This window comes from Cynocephalus volans, chromosome 6, assembly GCF_027409185.1.
Source record: "Cynocephalus volans isolate mCynVol1 chromosome 6, mCynVol1.pri, whole genome shotgun sequence".
Taxonomy (NCBI): domain Eukaryota; kingdom Metazoa; phylum Chordata; class Mammalia; order Dermoptera; family Cynocephalidae; genus Cynocephalus; species Cynocephalus volans.
In genome coordinates this window covers 56,229,985-56,256,439 of record NC_084465.1, presented here as the reverse complement: position 1 = coordinate 56,256,439, position 26,455 = coordinate 56,229,985, and the positions used below count along the sequence as shown (strand labels likewise).

At 34.6% G+C, this 26,455-nt stretch overlaps 1 protein-coding gene across 4 annotated transcripts in view; it reads left to right on the top strand.

Moving 5' to 3' along the window:
• CACNA2D1 (calcium voltage-gated channel auxiliary subunit alpha2delta 1) overlaps positions 1–26,455 on the top strand; it is a 486,082-nt gene that overhangs the window by 352,172 nt on the left and 107,455 nt on the right. For all 4 annotated transcript variants that reach the window (XM_063100870.1, XM_063100872.1, XM_063100873.1 and 1 more), the window contains 3 exons: positions 8,173–8,242; positions 10,440–10,490; positions 12,307–12,406. In XM_063100870.1, coding sequence (XP_062956940.1) covers positions 8,173–8,242; positions 10,440–10,490; positions 12,307–12,406 — 221 coding nt within the window. The remainder of the gene's footprint in view (positions 1–8,172; positions 8,243–10,439; positions 10,491–12,306; positions 12,407–26,455) is intronic.

Sequence of the window (26,455 nt, the reverse complement as noted above, 5' to 3'; positions counted from 1 at the left end):
ATATAGCTCACACATATATGAAATAATGACATGCTATTTTGAAGTTCTCACATCACTCTGATTCATAGAGGTGATTCTGGAGCCTCATTTTTGTTGCCTTTTGTATAACTTCATCTCTTACCTGAATCTGTCTTATTTTTCACAGGTAAGGGTTGTAGTAGTTGCTCACTTTACAATCAACTATGGACCAGTCATGTATAAATGATTAAATGATTTCTTTTACTATTCACAGGTTACAGTAGTTAAATAGGATACAAATATGAAAATGAGAGCTGCTTGTAGTTTGACTGGGGAAAACAGTGTATATAAAATGTGAATAAGTATTGGTAAAAAACTTGAGGTGTCTTTAACTTCTAAAATATATCTCTCATTCTGTTCTCTTTTCCTTTATGTATTGCTAAATTTTCATACCTTATGCCATTCATTTTTAGATGCATAAAACATCTTTGCCGTACAAGCTATTTTGTGTTCAGTATATTTATTTAATAAAAAATAAAAGGATGTCTGTCAAATTCGGACATTTTAAGCACTTTCTCAGGTACACTAAATATAAACTTATAAAGAAATATGTCATTATCACCATCACATAAGGAGGATTTATTGACTTATGCAAACAAGAAACTTGTTCCTATAGAATCATAATTTGTTTTTTGTTTTTATAAATATATAATTATTGTCATCTAATTGGATTTATTTGCTTACAAAAACAGGGTACGTGTTTCACTGTCAGAGTTCACACTTTTCTCTCTGCAGTGCATATCTAACACTATTTTCCTTAAAATTCTTCCCATCATTTACCTCAGAGAACTTACTGTGCTCACGCTTATTTCTGAGCCTCCTAATGACTACATATGGGCCATCGAAATGATTAAATCTTTGTGAACCATCTACTTTATTGAATATTCCACTTAACTACACTATTTGTCCTTGTTATCTGCTACTCCTGCTGGCAGACAAATATCCCTTTATATTAAGTGAAAATGTTTTACGTGGGCTATCTGGCATCTGCAGAATTACCAGAAAACCACTCTGTAATAAGGGCTTTTATTTTAAAGATTATGGTGATTTATCCTTGGTAATAAAACTGTGTATCTGTATATGAGTTTCTGCCACTTGTTCATCTATACAAAGTTAGAGAAAACTTCTGAAAATTTGACAGTGGAAATATCAAAATCACTCTCTGGCCAATACAATGACATCATCTGAACATCCTGAATATCGAGTCTAATTGTTCAGAAATAAAATTCAAATTCAAAAATTATTTGATTAAGTCAATATAGTCTGGGCAAAGAAGGGAAGATTGATAAGAACATGCTACACTCCTGTTTCTGAAGGAACTGAGGTTGTACTGAGGATTCTAAAGCCAGTAAGAGAATTTTGCTGTGGAGGAACTTACAGGTGGGTAAAACAGAAAACTTATGAACACATTAAAATGCAGTGCAAAAAGAGATCTAATACAATTATTAAAAGTGATCTGGAGTACAACTTAGATTATCAGCTCTCTGATAAAATTATGCAGGCTGGCATTGTCTACTTAATGACACCTGATTCCCTTACTGTGCCATTCAGACCGCCCAAAGATTCTAACTCAACCCACATCTCCAGTTTTATCTCTCACTATACAGTTCAGCCTTCATCGTGTATCCCTATGTTTCCCTTTTTCTCCTCCTATTTGTTTAGTTTTTATTTTATTTTATAGTCTACAAATCTCCTGTTTATTTATTTTATTATTTTTTAAAAATTTTTGTTCATCTCTATGTGCTTTCTTCCTAGAGACCATCTCTGGTCATATGCATCTTATCCATCACTTAAAATAGAATGCAACCACCACCCAAAAGCAATCTTTCTTCACTTCGTTTTCGCAGAGAACTTTGTTTTTATATGTACCCTATCAGCAACCAACTTTTATATTCTTCCAGAATTTATTTTGCATATGCCTTTCCAAAAATCCCTTGCAATGTAGGCAAGTGCAGATAGAGATAGTTCGTTGCATATTTGCGTGTCCCATAGCATCTAAAACAGTGCCTTGCCTATAGTAAATAACAGGTATTTATTAAATTAAGCTGGATAAACAAGTCAAGATTACAGGTACTAGTGGTGGGAAAAAAAGAGTAGAATTTCAGGGAATTCAATTTCTGAATAAAATGAAGCAAGGAGAAAAAAGCAAATGGAAATGTTAAGAAACACAGAGTTACTATTTTCTATGTTCCTGTCTGCACACCATGGCCATCCCATCCTCTCATTTTTGCCAGTATTCTCCATAATTTTATTGACTGTGTGACAGCAGCCTGTATTGTGTGGATACAGTAGGACAAGGAAATAGCATGATGTTCAAGTCCTAGTCACAGGAATAAGCTTTTTAAGTGGTTAAAATCTAAGCACGTCTTATAAAAATCTATTATTTAAAAAATCTATAATCTATAATAAGTAATTCCAGTGACTTTAATGATATTGGTTTCAAATATCCATATATGGAGTGCTTATTATATGCCATCTGCGGTTCTAAGCATAACTTCATCAAATCTTAGCTGTAATTCTTGGAAGTGGGATCATGTTAGTCCCATTTTACTGAAAAAAGTTAAGTAATTTATCCAAATTCATGCATCCAATGAAAACAAGACAAGAGAATAGACTCTTCGTATTGGTACTTACCCAGTTACAATGATTGCCCATGAGTCTTATTTGTGGTTCTAAGACATAAAGCTTTGGTCATTTGGCATTTGAAAATTTGATCTGGGAATGACCATTGTCTTGGGACCAGTTACTTTTCAGAAGCATATGTTTAGCACCTTTATTTATTTACTAAGGTTATGAATTTAGCCCATCTTCATCTCCCTCATCTCAGGGGTGGCTTACTTGAAGGCATTGCTGAGTACAGAAAATTTAATGTTATAATAAGTTGACTTAGATTTTTCTACCTAACTTAAACAGTTATATCTAACTTATATTGTTATATGAGTGAGAAATAACTTAACATGTTAAGACATGGAAGATTTGAGATTGTTCATTAAGGCATTTTGTGTCACCATAACTAATATAGAATCATTTTTAAATTGTCCATGTGTACCTGTGGCAGAGATTCTCAGCTGCCTACCAAAGTTCTGTCTTCTCATCCCATTGTGAAGTTTTCTTTTGGAAATGACTGCCTAGCGAGGGTCTACATTTCTCAGACTTCCTTTGTCTGTGTATGACCATGTGCCTAGTTCTCACCAATAGAAGGAGCGAAAGTAATATGTCACTTCAAGCCTGAGACTTTTATGACTTGGATGTGCCTTCTGCACACTTCTTCCCTGCCTCTAACAGCCACATGCCCAATACCTTGGGTGACCTTGGAAGTCAAGTGTTGAAGAATGCATGCAAGAGTTCTGCCAGCTTTAGGTCTCTGAATAGCAGCTTGGAGCAGAATCTACGCCCTATGACTAGTAATATTTAATTTAGACATACAAGTGAGAAATAACTTTACCGTACTAAGACATGGAAGATTTGAGATTGTTCATTATGGCATTTTGTGTCACCATAACTAATTAAAAATCTCCTTTCTATTTTTTATGGGGGAGCAGATAACTCAAAATCTGAAGAGGTCAGCTGTTTGTTTTCCTATATTCTCTGGCACCTTGGTATGGGTATATAATCCATACTCTTTTAATGAGGCTCCTCCACCTGGGACCTGGATGTGGGAGCCATGATGCAATTTAGGGACTGTGAAGAATACGTTCTTGGATGGTAGCAGTTGGGCAGCAACACTCAGATTTCTGGAAATTTTGTGAGCTTTGCATTACACATTCACTGAACTAATTTTGGCTTAAAAACTAGTCCCAATTAATTATCTTGGCTTGCAACTCAGAGTTTTTACTAATGATATATGGGAAACGAGCCTCAAATAATGATCCACCAATTAGATCCAGGCAAAAGTACTGGGAGTACTTTTAAAGGCATTTTTAAGTATATGAATTTTTTTTTTATTTTCATGAGACTAAGAATATGAAGTCTTTTAGAATTAGAAAAATACATTTGAACTTGTTAATTGGAAAATGCAATTAGTTGTCATTTGAAATGGTGTTCCTAACAAGAGAATCAGTCCTCAATGCATCGTTATTTGCTTTGTTATTTCATAGCAGCTGAAATGAAAAACTGATACTTTCCTATTATTTTTAGACCATAGTTACTAGAAAATGACTCTGAAATCTGCATAATTTCTCAAGAATATTTCTCTACCACATATTTCAGTATTCTGAGTAAATGTACAGGTAAACACCTGCTTAAATCAGTGATTTGATGACTGCCAAAGCACACCCTAAATATCATGTGAAGTAAAACAGTAGTCCAGTAGATTTAGTAAAAGACACACCTACAGTTCATTTTTGATCAGGGGAGAGACATTCTTATCACTTTTAGTGATAACATTCAGAAATGAGACTCTCACATTGTGGGCTACCATTTCCATTACTCCTTTCTGCCATCCCAAAATCTTATTGAAAAGCTAAAGGGACATCTAAAGTGAATATGTCACTTTTTACAGAGATTTTTAGAAGCTCTGATTTCCTCTCAAAACATGTAGCTTTTACTATGCATGATTATGAAATTGATTATTTCAGGGAGCTGCAGTATATAGGTATCATCCCTTTTACTATTTGATCTTCTATAATTCTGAGCCTATATTAACAATGTACCATTTAAATGCCACAATGGGATTTTACAACAAGTTAATAGTAATATCACAGAAGAAATAGTTTTCTTTAAAAATACCTTAATTTAGTGTGATCAAGGGATATTCCCTAGTAGTGAATATCTCCAAAAAATTCTGAAAAAAGATTATTAATATTTTAAAATATAAACCATCTAAGATTATACAGGATATTAAAATTTAATGCTCTGGATCATACTGTAAATTATAGCCTTTTAATTTTTTCTGTCTTCAAGGAAATATACATTTTATGAAGCATAGTAATACATATCACAGTTAATATCAGTTAGCAATTTCTGAAAACAGAAATCCTAGGTGAATGTGATCTGTAAAGAATTCAGAAATCTAATTTAAACATAACTTTTAGATTCCAGTTTCATTAAATCATTTATCAAACTTATTGCTGACCACTTTCAACTGATGGTGAAAGTTGCTATTGTATTGGCAGTGGTAACTAATCACTTCTCTCATCTTCCCCATGCATTTGTATCAGTCTTGACCCAATTAGGAGAGAGAACAAACACACAGTATTTTAAACAGGGAAATTTTATTTTTTAAAATAAAGAATTATTAACTCTAAAAGAGATTTGAATAATGAGGGATTGGCTAAAAGTACCAAGACCTCTAAAGAATATATGAATCCCAGATATAATATTCTGTAATCTATGTATAGCAACAACTACCCCTAGGGTTGAAATAGAGTGCCTAAGGAAGAGCTCCTAAAATCCCCCTCGACTGAGATCCAGATCTTCTTGTAGAGGACATGATCATGGCCCACCAAGGCAGAGAGGTCACTGTGACACCATATTGGTGGGATGTGCTGGAAATTCTCACTCCGGGGTTGCAGATGTCTCATCAGCAACTGTCCACAACAAAAATCCCAGGGGGCACTACTGGCCATTAGGTGTCAGAGAATCTGAGAGCTCTGCAGGAGCCTAGACCTGGTGAAACTACCCAGGTTTCAGGAGCATGGAGAAAATGGAGAAAATGAAACACAGTGAGAAAGAACAGCCATGCACTGCAGGAGATAGGCACCAGAAAAGCTGTACATGCTGCCAGAGCCTGTGAGCGAACAAACCAGAACCAGGAAGCAGAAATCTTTTCTCATTCAGTGTCTGTTTTGCATCATCTGTGGCAAAGCTTAAAACTGTGCCAACTGGGAAAAGATAAGTATTTAAAGGGCCCCGATCCATTTTCATAGAACAAGCTAGAAGGGTGTATTTGGAGTTGAGAGGCAATAAATGTATAAGCAGCACAACATAGTACTGAAAATAGGAGACAGTTTCTTTACATTTTTAATTACTACTATGATCTTAACTTGGAGAGTCAGCTATTACGCAGGAATAGTTGAAAATGAACTGATATATTTACCAGTATGCTTATTTCTTAACTCTAGTGCTACCGCACACACAAAGAATAAAGTGATAACTTTATGTCACTGACTCTCAGTTTCTACAAATACAAATGCAGGATTAAAAGAAAGTACATTTCCCTGGACTCTCCTGAGCTGGGGTGGTGGGGGGCCAAGGGCCTTGGTCATGCCCTCCCAATGTTGTGGCAACTGTCCACAACAAAAATCCCAGGGGGCACTACTGGCCATTAGGTGTCAGAGAATCTGAGAGCTCTGCAGGAGCCTAGACCTGATGAAACTACTCAGGCTACAGGAGCATGGAGAAAATGGAGAAAGTGCAACCAGCCCAACAACAACCACCAAGCTGCCACAGGAAGCACCCTGGGCTCTCCTGAGCTGGGATGGTGGGGAGCTGTGGGCCTTGGCCACACCCACCAGATACCCACAACTAGCCCAGCAATGACCACTGAGCTACTGTAGGGAGTGCCCCGGTCTCTCCCTACCCCAGACACCTGCAACCAGCCCAGCAACGACCAACAAGCCTCAGCAAGAAGGACCCCAGCTTCCTGAGCTGGGATGGCGGGAGGAGAAGGCTCTTGCCACACCCCTCTGACATCTGCACCCAGTCTGGCAATGACCAAGCCACTGCTGGAAGCCCCCTGGTCTCCCCTGTGGGAATGAGGGTGTGCCACAGGCCTCAATCCCACTCCTCCTCTTTCCTCCTTCTTCCATCCCATTTCCTTCCCCTTTCCCCTCTCCCCCTCCATCCCAACTGCTCTGCAACAACATCACAGAATGTAAAAGAAAGTCATGTTAATAAAAATAAATAAATAAGTAAAAATAAAAAGTTAAAATTCAGTGAAAAGGAGAAAACAAAATTTTTTTTAAAGTACATTTATTATTTCACTAATGTTAACTATGCCAGTAAATGATTATTCTGGGAGTGCTATATTTAAACGATTTCATGTAAATGTGATTAATCATTTAAAATGAATAAATCATTTTATAATAAAGCAACTAATAAAAAAGAAATTTCACAGCCAAGAAGGGGCTTAGGTAGTATATATTTTTTGACATATTCTAAATGGCCAAATTATCTTAGTTGGCTAATAAACCCGACTCAGTCAAGTTCTCCATAGTTTACATAGTTTTTCAGTAAGGAAAAGGGTAAAATAAATTGTAAGGCATAAGTCATTTGGATTAGGAATTATCCCAAGAGTCATATGTCTAAACAGATTCGAGGAGAGGTTCTTTTCCAGCATAAAATTTTCATCCAATTCATCAGCATTTACTTTTCTTCATTAGGTCCAAGGTGTGTGTGTGTCTGTTTGTGTGTGTATATGTATATGTATATGTAATGCCTTGTAAAGCATTTTAATTAAAGTAAATGCAGATTTAATTAGAATAAGTATATATTTCATTTAAACATCAATACAATTAGACAAAGTTTGTTTGATTGCTACAGAAGAGTAAAGGCTGTGAAACTAACACAGTATTATTGAATCTGTGCTTGAATTACTTCAGAACATTGAAATATGTTTAAAGAAAACAACTTTTTATGGAGTTATTTTAAATATAGTTAAGCTTTTAATTATAACTTCAACACGGATTGGTCATTATCAAATTTATGAATATGCAGGTAAAACATTATGCTATTGTATGGTAACAGTTCAAGAACAACAATCTTATATAGACCAAGACAGTATGGCACTGAATGAAAAACAAGGATCAAATAATTGAAAGCACAATTTCCATTAGTTGGCACATAACTTTTCAGTCAAGTTAAACTTTTTGTTAGTAAAGGGAATAAAATGTATGACCTCTGGATATCTGGTAAAACATAGAAGTTATCACCCAGGAAACCCCTATGTCTAAAACTTATTTCTGAAATAATGTGAAAAAAGAGAATTGACTTAACGATGATTTTCTTTTGTACTGCTGTGTTGTTTTCCACTTTAAAGAGGGAAGAGATTGAGGGCATAAAAATATCTCCCGTTTAAACATTACTGCTGATAAGTGGAATTATGTGTATGGTGTTTAAATTTTTTTTTTTAAGTTTTGCATTATTTTTGTAGAGCGTATCTAATGTTTTAATTTCTCTATTTTTTGGTTTTTGTTTTTGTTTTTTTTCTTTTAGCTTCTCCATGGGTTGATAATAGTAGAACTCCAAACAAGATTGACCTTTACGATGTACGCAGAAGACCATGGTAAGAATTTTTACCTGGCCATGGAAAGATGAAATAAAAAAAGTTACATGTTTTGTTAATAAGCTGGAGGGAATCTTTTCATTATTAGAATCAATATTGTCTACTTCTTTAAAATGCTCTAGTTTTTTTGAAAAACAAATATGGTTAAAAGTAAGTGAAAATGATGAGTTCAGGTGGGGAATGATAATGGATACTGTTGCAATGATTTACCAAATTCATTTCAAATGGACTACTGTAAGCTTTATATTTAGTCTCAGCTCTAAATTTCTTTTAGCTGGTGGGGATTTCTATTAGAAGGCTCCCAGTTTGCTTGGAGTAGAGCTCTAACAGAGTGACAAGGTAAAGAGGAGGTAGTTTGCCTCTGGCAGTGAACTAATGAGTCCTGGCCCCAAGGTAAGAACTGCCCCTAGTTATATTCATATAGCTTAGGTTCTATTTTTTTCAAAAAGAAGTTTTATTTGTTCATCACTGTTAAGCCACTCATTCTCCTATGTAAAACTCTAAAAATATTGATAAGCCATAATTGGACACAACTATTAATTTTTTTATTAATTGTATTTTATTTGAGTTTTTAAAAATGTATTTAATGTGTGTATATATATATATTTTTTTAATGAGTTCAGATTATATACAATATAGTGCCTTGTACCCGCACTTTTTATTTCAGTACCTTTGAGTACATATTGATGAGAAGAGATACTTAACAGTATTTAAAAGAAGACTATATGGTAACTTATTTATGAAATCCCTTATTATTGGACATTTAGGTGAGGGTTCTAACTTTTTGCTAGGGTTCAGACTAATTCAAAGAAGCAAAATGTTTGCTTCAAAGGACATGCATTTAAAGCTTTTTAAATGCCCTGTTAAACTTTCCAGTAGTAATTTATGGAAACACCAACCATGAATAATTATGACAGATATTATTAATGCACATATTATTCTTGTTACTGTTTCCCCAATGTATCCCTGTGGAGCCACAGACTGTTGAGTGGAGGCAAAAACTACTAAATCACATGGTTTATGTTCACGAATGTGTTCTGGATTTTATTTGGGGGAAAACTTTGAAGCTAGGTGCCAACCAGAAGAGGTAGACAGTATCCTGTTCTCTCATCTTCCCATTGAGATGTATAGCAGTCCTAGTGTTAAGATGCTAGGCATGAACTAGATTTGTCTTCCCTGGAAATACACCTGCAACCCTGCCACACCACTTTACATTCTTATAGAGAAACAAGCGTGAGTGCAGGTTATAAACTGTAACTACTTTGTCAACACATAGTTCTGTGTAAGATATTAACTGTGCAGAACTAATTGGCAAGTTACCTGGCAGGCTTCTGAAAAGTTAGATTTAGAGTGATGGGCAAAGAGGCCTCAGAGGTAAGTAGAAAGTTGGGTTCAAGTGCAGCCCTTCCTGTTGGGGAAGGCAGGCCCCTTGCTCCCCATCAGTCTGGCCAGGTATTATGAGTTTTTTGGGGTAGTTCACGATAAAATTTATCTCCTTCCACAATCACTGAATTATCTACATAAAACTCTCTTAGAGTCTCTTTAAAATGCAGTGATTCTGATTCTGTAAGGCTGGGGTTGAATTTGGGAATTAACATTTTGAACTTATTCTCCAGGTGATTCTTATACTATAAAGTTTGAGAGCCACCACTTGAAATTCTTGGTGATAACATTACATATTGCACTATTTTTAATTACTTTATTGGCCTGTTGTATTTCTTTTTTGTTCATGTTGCTTTTTCATGTTCCTAGACCACTTTTCTATTTTCACGTCTATATTTTTTTCATTTAAAAATATGATTAACTGTTATTTGTTAGAGTGACTTTTAAAACCTGCGGTCATCAAATGGAGTTCAGGATAATTTTTTTTTTCCCCCTAGAAAAATGTCCTTCCTGAAGTTAATTTCTTCCACTGCTAGTATTAAAAGATATCTCTTTATCTTTTGTTATAAATATCAGAAAAATATACTTTAAATATCACAGCTCTGACATCTCTACTGTTATGTTAAATATAGCTTTTTCAAGCTGACATTGTAGAATGTAAATAAAAAACCATTGTGTACTGAGATAGAATGGAAGTAAGTCTTTGCTTGAAAAAGACCTTATCTCAGACCTTATCAGTAAATTATCAATTCAACAAATATGAATGTTTTACACTTTCTCAAGAAAAAAAATATTTATATGGTATTTGTTTCAGGTACATTCAAGGTGCTGCATCTCCTAAAGACATGCTTATTCTCGTTGATGTGTGAGTAATTAAATATTACATATTAATATACAGAGAATATGGGAGGATATGTAGATAACAGTAAATGCTGGGACTAAAAAATGTTTGATAGATTAAAAACCAATTTTGCTGACTTCTGCATTCAGACAAAGAAGCCATATTAAGGCAAAACAAAACAGACAAAATTATTTTATTGAAAATGAGAAGAATCAATATCACAATGGAAAATTATGACATGGTTTTAAAGTTTGACCTTTTTGAAAAATTATTCATTTGCTTTCAATTTCTGCTTTATATTTTAAACAATATTACAGTACAGTTGCTAAAACCTAAGCAGTTCCTGCTATAAAAAAAAAAAAATCACAACAAAAAAAAAAACATTTAGTTGGCACTTAATGATGCAATTAACTTGTAGGGCTTTGGTCACAAAATAGGTAAATATTAACTATATTAACTGTCAGTACTGGTGGGACTTTTTCAAGGGAAGAGCTGATATATATGAAAGAATTCCAGGTTTTTTTTTATATAGGTCATGTTATTTATTTGTTATATTGCTTCAAGTTAAGATATATATCTGTGTATCTGTGTGTTTGCATTTGCACGTTTTCTAAAATAAGGTTAAAAATGCATATGTAGGACATTGACAAGATTATATACTGCTATGGTGATTTACTTTTTAAAAATAATATCAAGGAATTGGTATTTTCTCTTCAGAGAAAAGAGATATATCCTCATATATTCTTTGTCTCACTGGAAGAAATAAAATCCATGATTTGTAGGAAGCTAAACACATATCACAGGCATCTATCAACATTTGAATATTCCACATTTTGACTGGAAGTAAACAAGTTCTATTTAGTTGTCCAAAGCCTTATAACCCAGCCTGAGAAAGAGAAGATAACAAATTCTACAAATGTAACTGAACTGTTCATTCTCACTTCATTTGTTAAAATGCATTTAAGATCTTCAGGGAATGGAGATTGAGCCAGAGAGGATGGAGTACAGGGAGGAGACTGCTGCGGTGGGAACACTGTGCAGTGGAATGGATAAGGGAGATTGTCTGAGTGGGTAGGAAGGTTGAGAGGGAGAAAAAGACTGATGACTGAGACATAGCTGGTTAATACCAAGAACATAAATAGGAGCAAAAAGTATGTTCGGGAATAATTGTCATTTTGGACATCGAGTCTTAGTTGTTTAGGAGGCAGCTAGAAAAATAAAACTGGGAAAATCTTAGGAGCTAGAGATGAAGAAGTGGGAGTTAGTTGCGTAGAGATGAGCCCTGCAAATAGTGATGTCATGGAGGATCAGAGAATGCGTAGAGACAAGAAAACTAAAGACTAAATCCTAGAGGATATCTGCTTTAAGGTACAGAACAAGGCATTTTGTTCACAGATCTATTATCACAGTTGTTATCAGCTTTATAATTATTGGTATAATCAAGTCAAACAATGGGCTCCCAGTTAATGACTATGTCTATTAACTTCTCTACCCCTCACTTCTAACTTGACCAACAAAGCTGGTATTTGATACATATTTCCTGAATGAGTGAATATGCCATAAGTATCCACATTTTTAAAAAATTGTTCCATCATGTCATTTTGATAATTTCAGTTAGGAGTACATACGTACTGATATTGGTAGGAAAGAAAGGCAAGATTTCTTACCATGTCCCCTCTATCAGAAAATCTGACTTCTTCTACTGCTGATTTTTTTAAAGACAAAAATTATTATTTGAATATTAAATAAATGACCAGTTAGTGCATAAGTTATCTTTTTTCTATGCTATTGATTAAATAAATAGTGAGTAACACTTGTGGATCTATTTGTCTGTTTATAGGAGTGGAAGTGTTAGTGGATTGACGCTTAAACTGATCCGAACATCCGTCTCAGAAATGTTAGAAACCCTCTCAGATGATGATTTTGTGAATGTAGCTTCAGTAAGTATAAGATGACTGTGAAGTTTTCCTGAATTAAATCTGCAATTTCTATCTCCTTCTGATTTTAGATACTTTTTATTTTTACGTTAGATAGGCTGAGACATTTCTTATATGAGACTATCTTACTGAGCTGTCCTATCTTAGTTACTGATTCTCCTATATTTCCATGCCAAGATCCTTTTTGAGTTTCTGAGTTTATACCTGAGTAAAATAATTGAAATAATGAATATGAGTGAAAAGCATTGCGCATATTCTCCTTTGCTCAGAGGAGCTAAAACAGGTAACGTGAGCCCTTTCACTCAATGATACCACTGGAACTCCTGATAAGTAGCAACTTGGCGGTATGATTATATGGCAATTTTCTATTCATTATAATGCTCATTTTTTCCCTGGACACATATCCATATTGTATTATGTTTTGAAACTATTTTTTTTTTTCTTCTTAATACAAGAACCAGTAGACATTTGAATATGCTCTCATTAAAATCTTGTATCCTCAGAGCTCTTAGACCTTCCTACTCGTAGCTAGAAAGTACAGAATTCTGAAGCAGATGAAACAAGACAAATGAATGTTACCATACCTCATTTTCCTTCACAGAATTTAGGCAAAATATTTTGTGGCCATTTTCTGGTGGATATAATTTTACATTTGAAGTGGATATATTTGTAGAAATGTAGATGGAAAAAGAGGGATTTGTGGTGAGGTTATTTTGCATGGAAAATACGAGAATGAATCTGTTTCTGGAATCACTTGGTGGTGATTCAGTGGTGAGAGCAGCTGGTCGGCACTTGATTTGCTGCCTTGACTGGTAGGGCACCACTGGAGAAGAAAAGAAGGCAGCAGGAGACCTGGTATAATCCCTTGTCAACACAACGCATAGATTAATGATATTGATTTAAGAGGAAGAGAACTTATCCCTAAAATGCTTTTAGTGGGATATCCCTGGCGAAGGGTAGCTATGGTAAATAGAACCCAATATCTATGAGGCAAGATTACCTGAAAAATTTCTCACAGGTGATATAATTTTCCAGGAAGTAAATTGGAGGTATTTTATAGTTTAAGTACATTGACCAGAAACACTGTGAAACTCACGTGGGCCAGAGGGATGTGCCCAGCACAGGAAGGAAGGAGCTGGGAAGCTGTCTTTTAACTCAGACTCTGTCTGCCTCATCTGTACCTTTGGAAGTCCTTCAGTTTGTATTCTTGACGTTATTTAGTAAAACTTGATACTGCATAAGATCTCTAATTCACGTCAGTGTGCTTTTACAATCTGACCTGTGTTAGCTCACCTCTTATTTCAACAAAACACAAACAGGTATAATGTAATGCTTGATCTCTCAAGATGATCAGAAAAGATACTTATTTAGCTTTATTTGCATGTAAACACATTCATTACAAAGGCTTTGGAACTGTAGTTCACAAAATTATTATCTTTGGCATAGGAAAAAAAGAAAATCTTCAATTCAGAGCATATTTGTCATACCTAGTGAAATTTATATAAAACTAGCATATATTAAATATTGTTAGTGTGTGAATATGGCTTGTTTCAGAAGCTGAACTTCACTCATGGATTCAAGTGTAAGCAGTTTACCTGGGAGGTGGGCACAGGGAACACTTCTAGTCAAAGGAGTGGGGAGTGAGGCAAGGGGAGGAAGGAAGCCAATTAAAGGATCCTAATTTAATTTATAGAAATGTAATTCTGCTGAGGAATTCTGGAAGCCAAATCCAAAGGAGCTGGGGTGTTAGATACCAGCCTTGCCATTTGCGGGGCAGAACAGACTCTGGACACAAGAGGGAGGACTGAAACAAAAAGTTGTAGGTGCTGGTGGTTAGAAGCCTGGCCAGTGTATCCAGTCAATCATTCTTAAATGTAGAGACGGGTCATGGTTTTTAACAAGTAAACAAATAAACATGGTACAGGATAATGGACTGCCAGAGTTAGAACTAAGGTCATGATTTATATTTATCTGTTCTCTCTTCTAATATCCTTCCTAATTTCCCTATACACTTGGCCAGCTCCTGTGCTACTGGTACCTTGCTTGATGGAATCACCCACATTTTTACCCAGAGGCCTATGAATCCATGGTTTCTGTGTCCATACAAACAGTGGTTTCTACAATTACCCATTCAGTTATCACCACTATGGAAGTGTTCAAATGAATCCCCAGAGTTCCATGCACAGTCCCCACATTATATAGCAGCAACTCTCATGATAATCTCCTTATCAATCAGAACCATGCCAATAGAATGCCTGTTTTTTGTTTTGTTTTGTTTTTTCTTCTGCATGTTGGTCTAGTGATATGAGAAGCCCAAAATATCCAGATTGTAGTTATAGATTTAAGTTTAGTGAAATTCTTACTGTGACTGCATACTTTGTGCCTAATCCCATAGATCTATCCCCATGCTTTTCCTCCAAAAAACTTTGTCTGAGGAATGTCTTCCAATCATGCCCCTTCCAGGGCCTTGGCCAACCAGCCAAACCCTTTACCACTACACAGGAGTCTAAGCATTTTCTTTTCCCAGGCTACTCGTTTCTCCACGCTAAGTTGATGACCAGGTGTATTTTGCCTTAAGATCCCTCAGCACCTATTCCCTTGCATGTTTTCCCAGTATTTGCTGGATCTTATTAGGAAGATCCTGAAACTATTTTGTTAAATATTTTGTCTTCTGTTTTCTTGGAGCAGAAACTACTTTTCCAGGTAGGTCATGATGGGATCTGGTCTTTTTTTTTACCTAGAGACATGAGAGGAGACGGAATCAGATTGGGAGAAGAGTAACCATTATTTTCTATGGTCTCTAGAGAAGCTGCTACCCTCTAACTAAGGGGACCAGGTTCCTTCTGCTTATCCAGAGGGGATAAAGGAATTCAGAAGTTCAATGTTCTCAAGTGTATCCACCCAGATGTCCTCATCCTAGTATTAAAGTCCCATTTCTTGTCTATCAGTGCCCTGCTTTTTCCCTAGAAACCCACCAAGGCTGTGAATGTAACCTCCTTTACAATTCTGTGATTCTCAAAAGCAAATTCTGAGCATAATTTCTAGCACATGTTGACCTTCCCACAATAGGAAATGAGAATCTCTTTATTAGTTGCTATAGAATCTTCTGGCTTTCTTACTTTGCCCTAAGTTGAGAGTTGGCTGACCTGAGGCTGTCAATTTCTTCAGTGAAATTTAACAACCAACCAAGTCTTAGCTTTATGATTACTATTATTCCCAGATCTCTCAAAGTCTAGGTACATCTCTTTCAATCTATATTCTGTTCCAGTCACTGCAGATGAAAATCTTAGCAACTGTGACCCTACACCATCTGAGGAGTCTTCTTGACTTCTCAGTTACCAATGGGGCCTTTGTTGCTGTATGGTTGGCAAATGTTTCAATTCTAGAATCCTATCTTGAGGATCTGCTTATTAAAACCTTTAAAACCACTGCTGGTATCAGCTTAGACTGGGCTTCCCCAGAAATAGTCACTGAGAAAAGGATTCAAGTTTAAATGGTTTATTTGGGAAGTAACTTTAGGAAAGACTATTGGAGAAATGTGGGAATTAAAACAAAGAAGAGAACTAAAATACGTTATCAAACAAGTCACCACTCTGAATGAGTGAAGGTTATTCCTCTGGGTCATTCTGGGAACCAGTGTAGAAACATGAGTCATTACATGAAGAGTTATCCCTTCCAAGGGGAAAATGTGCTGAAGTATATAAAGTTGGTGACTGCTCCCAAGAGACTTTGATTCCCTGGTATTTCCAGATCACCATGTATGATAGCAGAGGGTTCCTTGCAATCTCAGACAGTTAAAAGTTGGGCTGTCATGAAATGAATTATGGATGGGGCGCCAATAGCATCTGCCTCAGTTGGAAACTGAAGAATGCTATTAATAAACATGTTTTAAAAAAATTACTGATTAAGCAGGCTTTGAATGAATTTTATACTTTTAACATTTAGCCAGCAACTAACAGTTCTTTCCTACTTAAGATAAAGATGGTATTGACACTGAGATTCATGAGGCCTTACAAATTTTAAAGGTCATTGCTTTTCCTAAAAATATTATGGTATTTAAATGTTTATTTCTTTGAAAATTGTTGAATAACTTCTTTAGAAACACAATTACTAAGAAACATTTGCAAGATAATTCCTTGTGGTTTCTGTGAGCCAGGTTAATACAGACATTACTGATACACTGACAGCTTTTTTGTAAATCCTATCTTGGTTGTCCTCACTGGTGTGGCTTGAATGAGCTAAAAGCAAATGGGCAAAGAGAACATGTTGCTTGTAGACATAACTAGGAATGCACCTGATCTGGAAGTAATTAATGCATCTAAACACCTCAAGTTAAAAATTATAAAAATATCTGTCTATATTCAAAAGTAGGAAAGAAGAATGATATTGAAAGACGCACAACTCCTGAAAATTGTAAGGTGGATATTACAGGAAGATGAACTCATAGTGATTTCCCACTCTTCTCCAGAGAGATTTCTTACGGGTTTCAGCTCCTAGTATTAATGATCTCAGGTCCTAGCTCCTCCTTAGGCTTCCTTAGTTTTGGTTAGTGATTTTCTCTACTTTAGTTGTTTATGGCTATCACCATAAGGGGACAGATTTTTTTTGTTGTTGTTGTTGTTAACTGTACTGTGAATTTTTTAACTATGTACTTTTACTATTTCAGAATAACCATTAGTAGACTTTTATGACTGAAAACTCACTAAATGATTTTAAGTGATCATATTATTCTAGAAAAAGACATGCCCTTCAGAAAATCAGTAGAAACGAGATCTAAAGTAGACATGTGTTCATTATTTTTTCTTATTTGCACATTAATCTTATTTTTAATCATAAGTGATAGGTAATTATTAGAGTTATTTTTTTAACAATGTTCATGTGGCAGAAACTGTTCTAAGTGTTTTTCATGGCAACTCATTCAGTCTTTATAACAACCTTGTGAGGCTGACAATATTACTATCCTTAATTTTACTAATAAGGAAACAGGAAGAGTTCTAGCAACTTTTCCAAGGAAGAAGACAGTATTGGAGCATAGTCATCTTCATTAATGAGTCTAGATTTAACCAAAAATTTTGAGGCTGAATCTTCAGGAAAAAAATATAAAATAGATTTCCTAATTTTATAGTTACAACTGATACTCTGAAATAAATTCTAAAATAAGTTAAAAATAATGATTAGGTTATAAAAACAAAGAGAAATGCTTCCTTTTAAGTATAAATTTGTTATTCCTTTTTAAAGAAGAATACTATTTGTGTTTTGGTGGAGGAATTCTTTTTGTTTTTTATTTTATTCAAAATATTTTAACACTTGTACATGTTTGTGGGGTACAGTATGTTGTTTCAATACATGCATATATTGCACAATGATTCATTTAGTGTAGATAGCATAGTTTTATACCCATTAGTCAACCACTTCTCAATCCCCACCCCCCCACCACACTTTTTGTAAGCATTATCCCAATTTCTCCTTGCATGAGAACCATTTTTTTTTTTTTTTTTTTGGATTCCACATATGAGTGATGTCATGCAGTATTCGTCTTTATGTGCCTGACTTACTTCACTTAGCAGGATGGTTTCCAGTTCGACCCATGTTGCTGCAAATGATAGGAAATCATTTTTCTAATAGCTGAGTAGTAATCTATCATATGTATATACCAGTTTTTTAATCTATTCATCTGTTGATGGACATTTAGGTTAATTCCATCTCTTGGCTGTTGTGAATAGTGCTGCAGTGAACATGGGAGTGCAAGTGTCTTTTCGTTATACTGATTTTATTTCCTTTGGGTATATACCCAGTGGTGAGATAGCTGGGTCTAGGGTAGATTTATTTTTAGTTCTCTGAGGAACCTCCATACTGTTTTCCACAGTGGTTGTACCAGTTTACACTCCCACCAACAATGTGAGAGAGTTCCTTTTTCTCAGCATCCTTGCCAGCATTTCTTATTTTTTGTCTTGTTGATAATAACCATTCTAACTAGAGCAAGACAGTATCTTGTGGTTTTAATTTGCATTTCCCTGATGATTAGTGATGTTGAGCACTTTTTCATGTGCCCATTGGCCATTCGTATGTCTTCTTTTGATAAATTTCTTTTCAGGTTCTTTGCCCATTTTTTAATTGGGTTATATGGGTTTTTTTTTTTTTTGCTATTAAGTTGATTCAGTTCCATATATATTCTGGCTATTAGCCCCTTGTCCAATGTGTAGTTTACAAAAACTTTCTCTCATTCTATATGTTGTCTCTTTACTTTGTTAAAATTGTGCCTTGATATATAGAAGCTTTTTAATTTGAAATAGTCCCATTTGTATATTTTTGCTTTAGTTGCCTGTGCCTTTGTAGTCTCACTCAATAAAGTGCTGCCCACTCCCATTTGGTGTAGCATTTTCCCTGTGTTTTCTTCTAGCCATTTCATAGTTTCAGGTCTTAAATTTAGGCCTTTGATCCACTTTGAGTTGGTTTTTGTGTATGGTGAGAGATAGGTGTCTACTTTCAATTTTCTGCATGTAGATATCCAATTTACCTAGCAGCATTTGTTGAAGAAGCTGTCGTTTCCTCATTGCATATTTTTGGCACCTTTGTTGAAAATCAGTTGGCTATAAATGTGTGGGTTTATTTTAGGGCTCTCTATTCTATTCCATTGGTCAATTTATCTGCTTTTGTGTCAGTACCATGCTATTTGGGTTACTACAGCTTTACAGTATATTTTGAAGTCAGGAAGTATAATATCTCCAACTTTGTTCTTTTTGTTCAAGATTGCTTTGGCTATTCAGAGTCTTTTGTGGTTCTGCCCAAATTTTAAAATTGTTTTTTCTGTTTCTATGAAGAATGTTATTGGTATTTTGATATGGATTGTATTGAATGTGTAGATTGCTTTGGGTAATATGGACTTCTTGATTATGTTAATTCTTCTGACCCATGAATATGGAATATCTTTCCATTTATTTGTGTTGTCTTGTTTTTTTCACAAATGTTTTATCATTTTCAGTGTAGAGGTCTTTCACCTCCTTTGTTAAATTTACTCCTAGGTATTTCAGTTTTTTGGTAGCTATTGTGAATTGGGTTACTTTCTTGATTTCCTCTTTGGCTATTTCATTGTTGGCATACAAGCAGACCATAGATTTTTGTGTGTTGATTTTGTATCTTGCCACTTTACTGAATTTATTTATTAGTTTTAGTAATTTTATGGTGGAATTTTTAGGGTTTTCTATATGTAGGATCATGTTATCTGCAAATAGGGGTAATTTGATTTCCTCCTTTCTGATTTGAATGTCTTTTATTGCTTTCTCTTGCCTTATTTCACAGACTACAACTTTAGTTCTATTTTGAATAAGAGTGGACAAAGTGAGTATCCTTGTCTTGCTAAAGATCTTAGAGGAAAAGCCTTATAGAATTTTTTATAGAATTTTTGTCCATTCTATATGATATTAGCTGTGGATTTGTGGTATATATCTTTCATTGTGTTGAGGTATTCTTTAGAGAAATCTGCTGTATTTAGGCTTGAAAAAGCATATATGCATTGGATTATTTGTATATTTGCAAATAAACAACTAAACGCTACATCTGGATTAAGCATTTTACCTAGGTATAATATATCTTTTTTTATGTATTTATTTACTTCCTTTAACATGTATTTTTTTACTCCTGTCAAACTTTATATATTCTTATTTACATTTATATAACATTTACTGTCAACCACCTTAACTTCATAATTAATTCTTATGGAACATTTTGGCAAGAAAAGAGTCAAATTGTATTTTCGTCTTTAGACCCTTTTCATCAAATACAAATTGAACAATTTAATAATATGGAAATTCTCTGGATGAAACCTTCAAAGTATGATTGTAACTTCATATTGTATGTGTGTGTGCATACATGTATGCATATGTATTTTTTCCTATTTTTTTTCTAAAACTGTTTGAAAGTCTAGGAAAGCAACATTATAACTTTTAACTTTTGTGATTTCAGGGATGCATAGTAATAAAACACTGAGGAAGTAGGGAAGTGGTTCTATAGTAAACTTTGACAGTAATTTTCCCACAGAACCCCCATGCATTTCTCTTCATCCTCATATCTAAGAGCATGTCAGCCATCTAAAGACTAGTGGTGCCATCTGTATCATTAACACTTTTCCAAAGTGGCCTAGGACCACCAGACAGAATAATCGAGGAGGCTCTCATTTTTAGGTTTATATATCTAAGTTTCTTTTATTTTTCAAAAAACAGTCATTTTTATGCCTAAGTCATGTATATGATGTCAGAACTAATGCTGCATCATTCCTGAGTGTTTCTCCCTTCTCCAGGGCTGTTCTTTGTTGCAGTAAGGAAGCCTGCTGTTAGGCAAGGCTGAAATGCAAGAATAATGTGGCTGTTTTCCCACTAATCCAGTTATAAGCTTTGACAGAAGTAAATGGTAGATGATACCAGCATCAATTCAATCATAGCATGTTCTGATTTACAGGAAGGGAGTGAAATTTGTTTATGAGTATGAGGGAGTTTGATGTTTTAGGAGTAACATATTACAAGCCAGTGGAGGCTGAAAGGAAAATGTATGCTGATTATGGACAATATGTTAAAAGTTAACAACTAAAGATCTTCATGAGTTTCAATAAAACCAGACATTACCTTACTTAAGAATTAAACACAAATGTTATGACTACGTTATAGATCTTTGAGCCAATTTTCTTCTTGGAAGCTTTTCTAATTCATGGTCATTATAAAATGCTATCTTTGATTTCTCACCAGAAAAAATAATCAAAATATAATTTCTTATAATATGTTTTCTATTACTTATTGGGTAGAACTTTAAAAAAAAAAATTTCTTCCTTTTACCCAGATTGCAGTCACTAAATAACAGTTCTAGAAATGATAGTCTGTAAATGCAATTGCAAAATGAGTGGTGAGGAACCATGGCCAAGCAAGAAGCTGGGAAGGAAAGGTGATCCCTACTCCTGCTAGAATCTTTTCCTTAAATGCAACTGCTAAGTAAGCCTGCACATTTCCTGAGTATAGACTTCTGTGTGAGACAGGTCAGTGCTCATGTGTGTCTGTATACAAAAATAAAAAATAATCCTGAATATGATATTCTAAAGATTTTAATGCCTTTGTTTTCTATAGTCTTTGGATCAGGGAACCAATATTTGTTGGTTCATATGAAGTAAAGAGCAATATGATGGAATGATCTCGCCAACACATCATACCTGCATTGACAATATTCGTGAGGCTCACCTCTGGTTTGGTTTGGTGGCTTACTGTGCACTCTTCTCAGGCAATTCTGCCTTAGGTGTACTGGTAGAACTGCACAGGGATAATGCATGACCTTTGAGACTTCTGGTTATGTGACCTTGTACAAGTAACCTAAGGCTTATAAATCTGTTTCCTCCTCTTTAAAATGGGAAGAATCACATTGAACTTGCCAAAACATTATTAGGCACCAAATGAAGTGTCACATGTAAAATGCTTATATACTGCAGTCATTATGGTTATTGTTGTTGTTGTCATTACCATTTTCCAATGCTTTTCTGTCAATCGTTGGGAGACTATTCTTCATGAATCTCACATTTTTTCAAGTCTAAGCATTAACAGCTAATTTGTTCAGACTTACGTATATTCCAGGATAGTAAAGATGGAGATGTCTCCTTCCCCAGAAGAGATTTACATAGCAGAGTAATGAAGATATTGTCTCTCTCTCTCTCTCCTCTCTGGAGGGGAAGATGGGTGGGTAGCCAATAGCCCCAGTGTAAGATCAGGGACTTCCTCCTCTTGGGAATCCTTGACTGTATACACCTTGCTACTTGTGCACACAACCCCTGGCCCTCCTCCTGTTGCCCTGTGGGCACTGGGGTTTGGGTAGCTGTTGTAAAGAAAGATTTTACTTTGGCTGCTGCTATTGCTCTGAGTAGTAAACTGTCCTTTGTCTCTGACCCAGAGGGTTTGTATTTTTCAGCCAGTTATCTATGAAACTGTAGGAGGCTAATTTGTTACTTTGCAAGCAGGGTAACATCTCAGACACTTCACAGTTTGTGACTTGACATTTTAATACTAACTAATATCAGAGTGGAGGTTTGTTTAAATATGGAGTTGTACTGTATAGGCATGATTTCAATTGCTCCATTTCATAGGTGCCTTAAATTTCAGTTTTCGTTCTACAGGATTCCTAATTTGCTTCTAGATAAGGGCTTTTTTTTTTTTTTTTTTACATTAGGAACTTTCCTACTCAGCATATGATAATGAGCATATTTGTAAATTGTCTCACATTTTGAACTTAAAGCTTTTTCTACCCACCCCTCAACTCAAAATATCTTACAATACAGGCTCTTTTTTGCTAGAGCTCAAATAAAATAAAAGATATTTGGCATGCCAATTACAGTTTCGTAACAAATGAAATCTAAGAGAATAATTTCATTTGTTGTCATAAAAAATAGCCATCCATCTACATTTCAGGAAAACTTTGTCAGTCCATACCTCATTTATGTCAACAAGAAGATTGTAGTTTATATTCTTGCTGCTCAAAGCCGGGCCTGAGGCCAAGCATCAAAAGTATCTGTCGCCTGGCAGCTCTGTTAGGCAGTAGTTAGAAACGCAGAATCTCAAGCTCTACCCCACACTTATGGAGCCAGAATCTGCATTTAACAAGTTCCCCCAGTGATTTCTGTGCAAAAATTTTGATCACATTACTGTTAAGTGTGTGTACAATAGGTGGGGTTTAATGCCATTATGGAAGAGGAAATCAGGGTATATTAAGGAGGTACATTTTGTAAATTTAACAGGCATCTCTCTGGGGCTTGTTATAACTAATCATGTTTATCATTGACGTATATTTTAAGATCTTGGTAATTTACAGAATTTCCAATACTATGAATGTTTATAAATACTTTTATTTTGTAGCCATTTGCTTTGTTTGGGGGGGGATATTTAAAAAAAAAAAAACAGGAAGGAGTGGAGTTAAGGGCATTAAAAGCATACACATTTCCTCTTACGTATTTGATTTTTTTAAGGTAAAAATGGGTACTTTAAAAAATACCTATTTAAATCACATATAAAGAAATTATAAACTGTAAAGAAAAGACTCTGAAGAAAAGGACAAATTTAGGGATATAATAACAGGGCAAAGTAATCAAGGTTATTTAGTTTAAAAAAAAAAAAAAGAGATGCCAGAGGGATGCCAGCAGCTAACTTAATTGCTTTGCAAATATAAGGAAGGTTTATAAGAAGGTGTTGACAAGTATGAAAAATATTTTTTTTCCATTAATTACATGGTACAGTAAGCTTTTGGTACTTAGAAATTAGTTGTATAAGCAGTTTTAGAAATAGCAAAGTAATATTCAAGGTGATGCAAAGGCAATACTTTTTATCCTGAACTATTGTCTTTAAAATTATAGAAGTTATTGACTTATTTGCTATGGGTTGAAGGATTAGGAAGAGACTCCATGTGTGTTGTGTCAGTACTTATAGGGCAAAATTTTTCAAATTATATTTATTCATTTAATTTTGAGTATAGGTAAAGAGAGTGACTTGGGCTGGGCTGAGCTATAGACATAGCAGAATTGTTCAGAATTATGTAGATTGAATTAAATTATAATTAATTGCTCTTAATTATCTAGTAGACAACATTCAATAGCAATATATAAATTGATACTATTTTAGCAAATTTTAAAGGAACTAAGAAAGCATTTTGAGAATTTTGCTGCATATAGTGTAGCTTAAAAATATGTGCTAAGACAAGAAAATCTTTTGTTTGTTAAAATAGAAGAGTCTTTGTCATAAAGTGATAATTTGCATAAGTTTTCTTATAGACTTCATATACAAATTTTGGGCATTTACCTTTTCCAACAATTAATTCACCTTCCTAATGTATTGTTTGTTCACTGATTTACGCTTCTTGCACTTTTAAAAATATATTTTAAAATATTTTTTCACTCTTTGTGAATTCTGTCCTGTTTAACCCTATGCTCTATTAATAGGTATCTTCTTTATTCATATTTTTGATTAATTTATACCATAATCATGCTCTCAGTTTTTAAAATGTTCATATTCAATCTCAGTATAACTGAGTTAGATTGAATATAATTCCTTCAGGCCGAGTCGATAACTTTGGTCAACTGTTTTTGTTGATCCCAGGTGCCAAAGAACTCATTGGTGATGTTAATAACCTTGCTTTAAGCAGGTCTATCCTTTTTGCTTGGTGCATGTCTTATAGATTTGTGCAGATTAGAAATCACTTCTGTTTACTCACATGATCTTGATGCTTCTAGAGAGCTGCCTGCTTATCTCACTGACTTTGCTCAGGTCTTTGCTCAAATGCTGCCATAACAGAGAGCATTTCAATTCGTTATTCTGTCACTTTAGTTATTCTCTATCATTTTTCTTTATAGCACTTCTCTTTACCTATTTTATATACGTTTGTTCTTTATTTTCTATAACCCTGTATTTTCTTCTCCCCAAAATTATATGCTTCTTTAAATTCTGAGAACTGTCTGTTTTGCACAGATGTTACTGTGTATAGAATAGTTCAAAGCACATACTGGTCATTCTTCAATTTGATTCTACTTTTTGTCGTTTATAACCCTGCTGGAAAAAAAAAAAAAAAGTACTACATAGGTGTCAGGATTTTATAAGAAATTTAAATTTTTGATAAGTTAACTTTGAGTTCTTATATGACCAATTATCCTCATTCATATTATCAGTGTTGCAGTGTCTCTACTCTGCAAACACGTTACATATGGATATCCTTCTCTTTGTGATCTTTAAGCAAACTGAGCCATCACCGTGCTGTAAATGCTGTTTTTTCAACTAGGGAATATTTTGCAAGTAATCAGCTTCAGGTATCCTCATGAAAATATTGCATGTATTGATCAGGTCTGCATCACAATGTTGGTAAAGAGGAATTGGTTAAACAGGAGGTGATCATTTGGCCATTTCACTAAGGTTTTATCTTTGGGAGGTGGCATTTAAATTTCCAGAGGGCTATGAAAAAATAGTCATAATAGAAATGATCTGATATGATGGTTGCATCTCGAGAATGATGGAGTAAGAAAGAATTTGGCCCATCTTTCCAGCTGGACAAGTGTTATGGAATCGGGATTACACAGTAGTTGATTAAAAGATAATTGAGAAAATATAAATGTCAGGTTGAGATTAGTGAGGAAGCTAAATACAAATTACTTTTTGAAAGAAAGGAATAGCACACTCTCAATTGCTTAAAATTCTTCTAAATGCATATAATTACAGAATTTAAAATTTTTCTATTTCAAATTATAAGTAGATTATATTAAAAATGATACTTGGGACTTACTTCAACAAAAGTGAACAGGCAATATTGGAGATGTCCTGATTCACGTTCATTGGAACATTTGTTTTCAAAGGAAAATATTTCTTAAAACTTTTAATGTATGATGATTTATATTTACAGGCAAACACAAATTTTATCTTTATAATTATAATACAGAGAATTGTATTCTGTTTTCTCTATTGGTGCCATTTTCTTTTGAAATATACAGAATTTATTATTCCTTATTTACGTAATTTTTTCTTATCGTTAAACTATCAGATCTAAATTGTACGATTTTAGAACTTGAGGGGCTTTCTACTTAATCGAGTAAAGCCCTTTATTTCAGAAAAGAGAAAGCTAAATCTCAGAGGATATAATTGAATCCGTTGTGGTCCTGATGCATATTAGAGGCAGGGCCTGGGCTAGACCTGGTTTTCTTAAATTGAATTAAAGAGTGGAAAATTCTTTATCAATATGTTTCTGTTCTTATGTAATGGGTCAAGTAAACCAGAAACCAGCAGCCACTGTTGAAAACAGCACCATCAATTGGAGGACAGGAGTGATTAATTATAACAGTGCTATTAGTGAACATATTCCCAGCATCTGTAACTGTGGGAAGGTGACATACCTTCTGGTTTTTCCTGGACAGGGATTAGTAGTGGGAATTAAAATCACATTCACAGCATTAGCAAAAATCATGAATTACCTAGCAGTAGTTTTAATAATATAGTTAGGACCTGTATTAAAAATTGAGAAAAGAATATATGAATGTATTGTAAGACTGGCCCG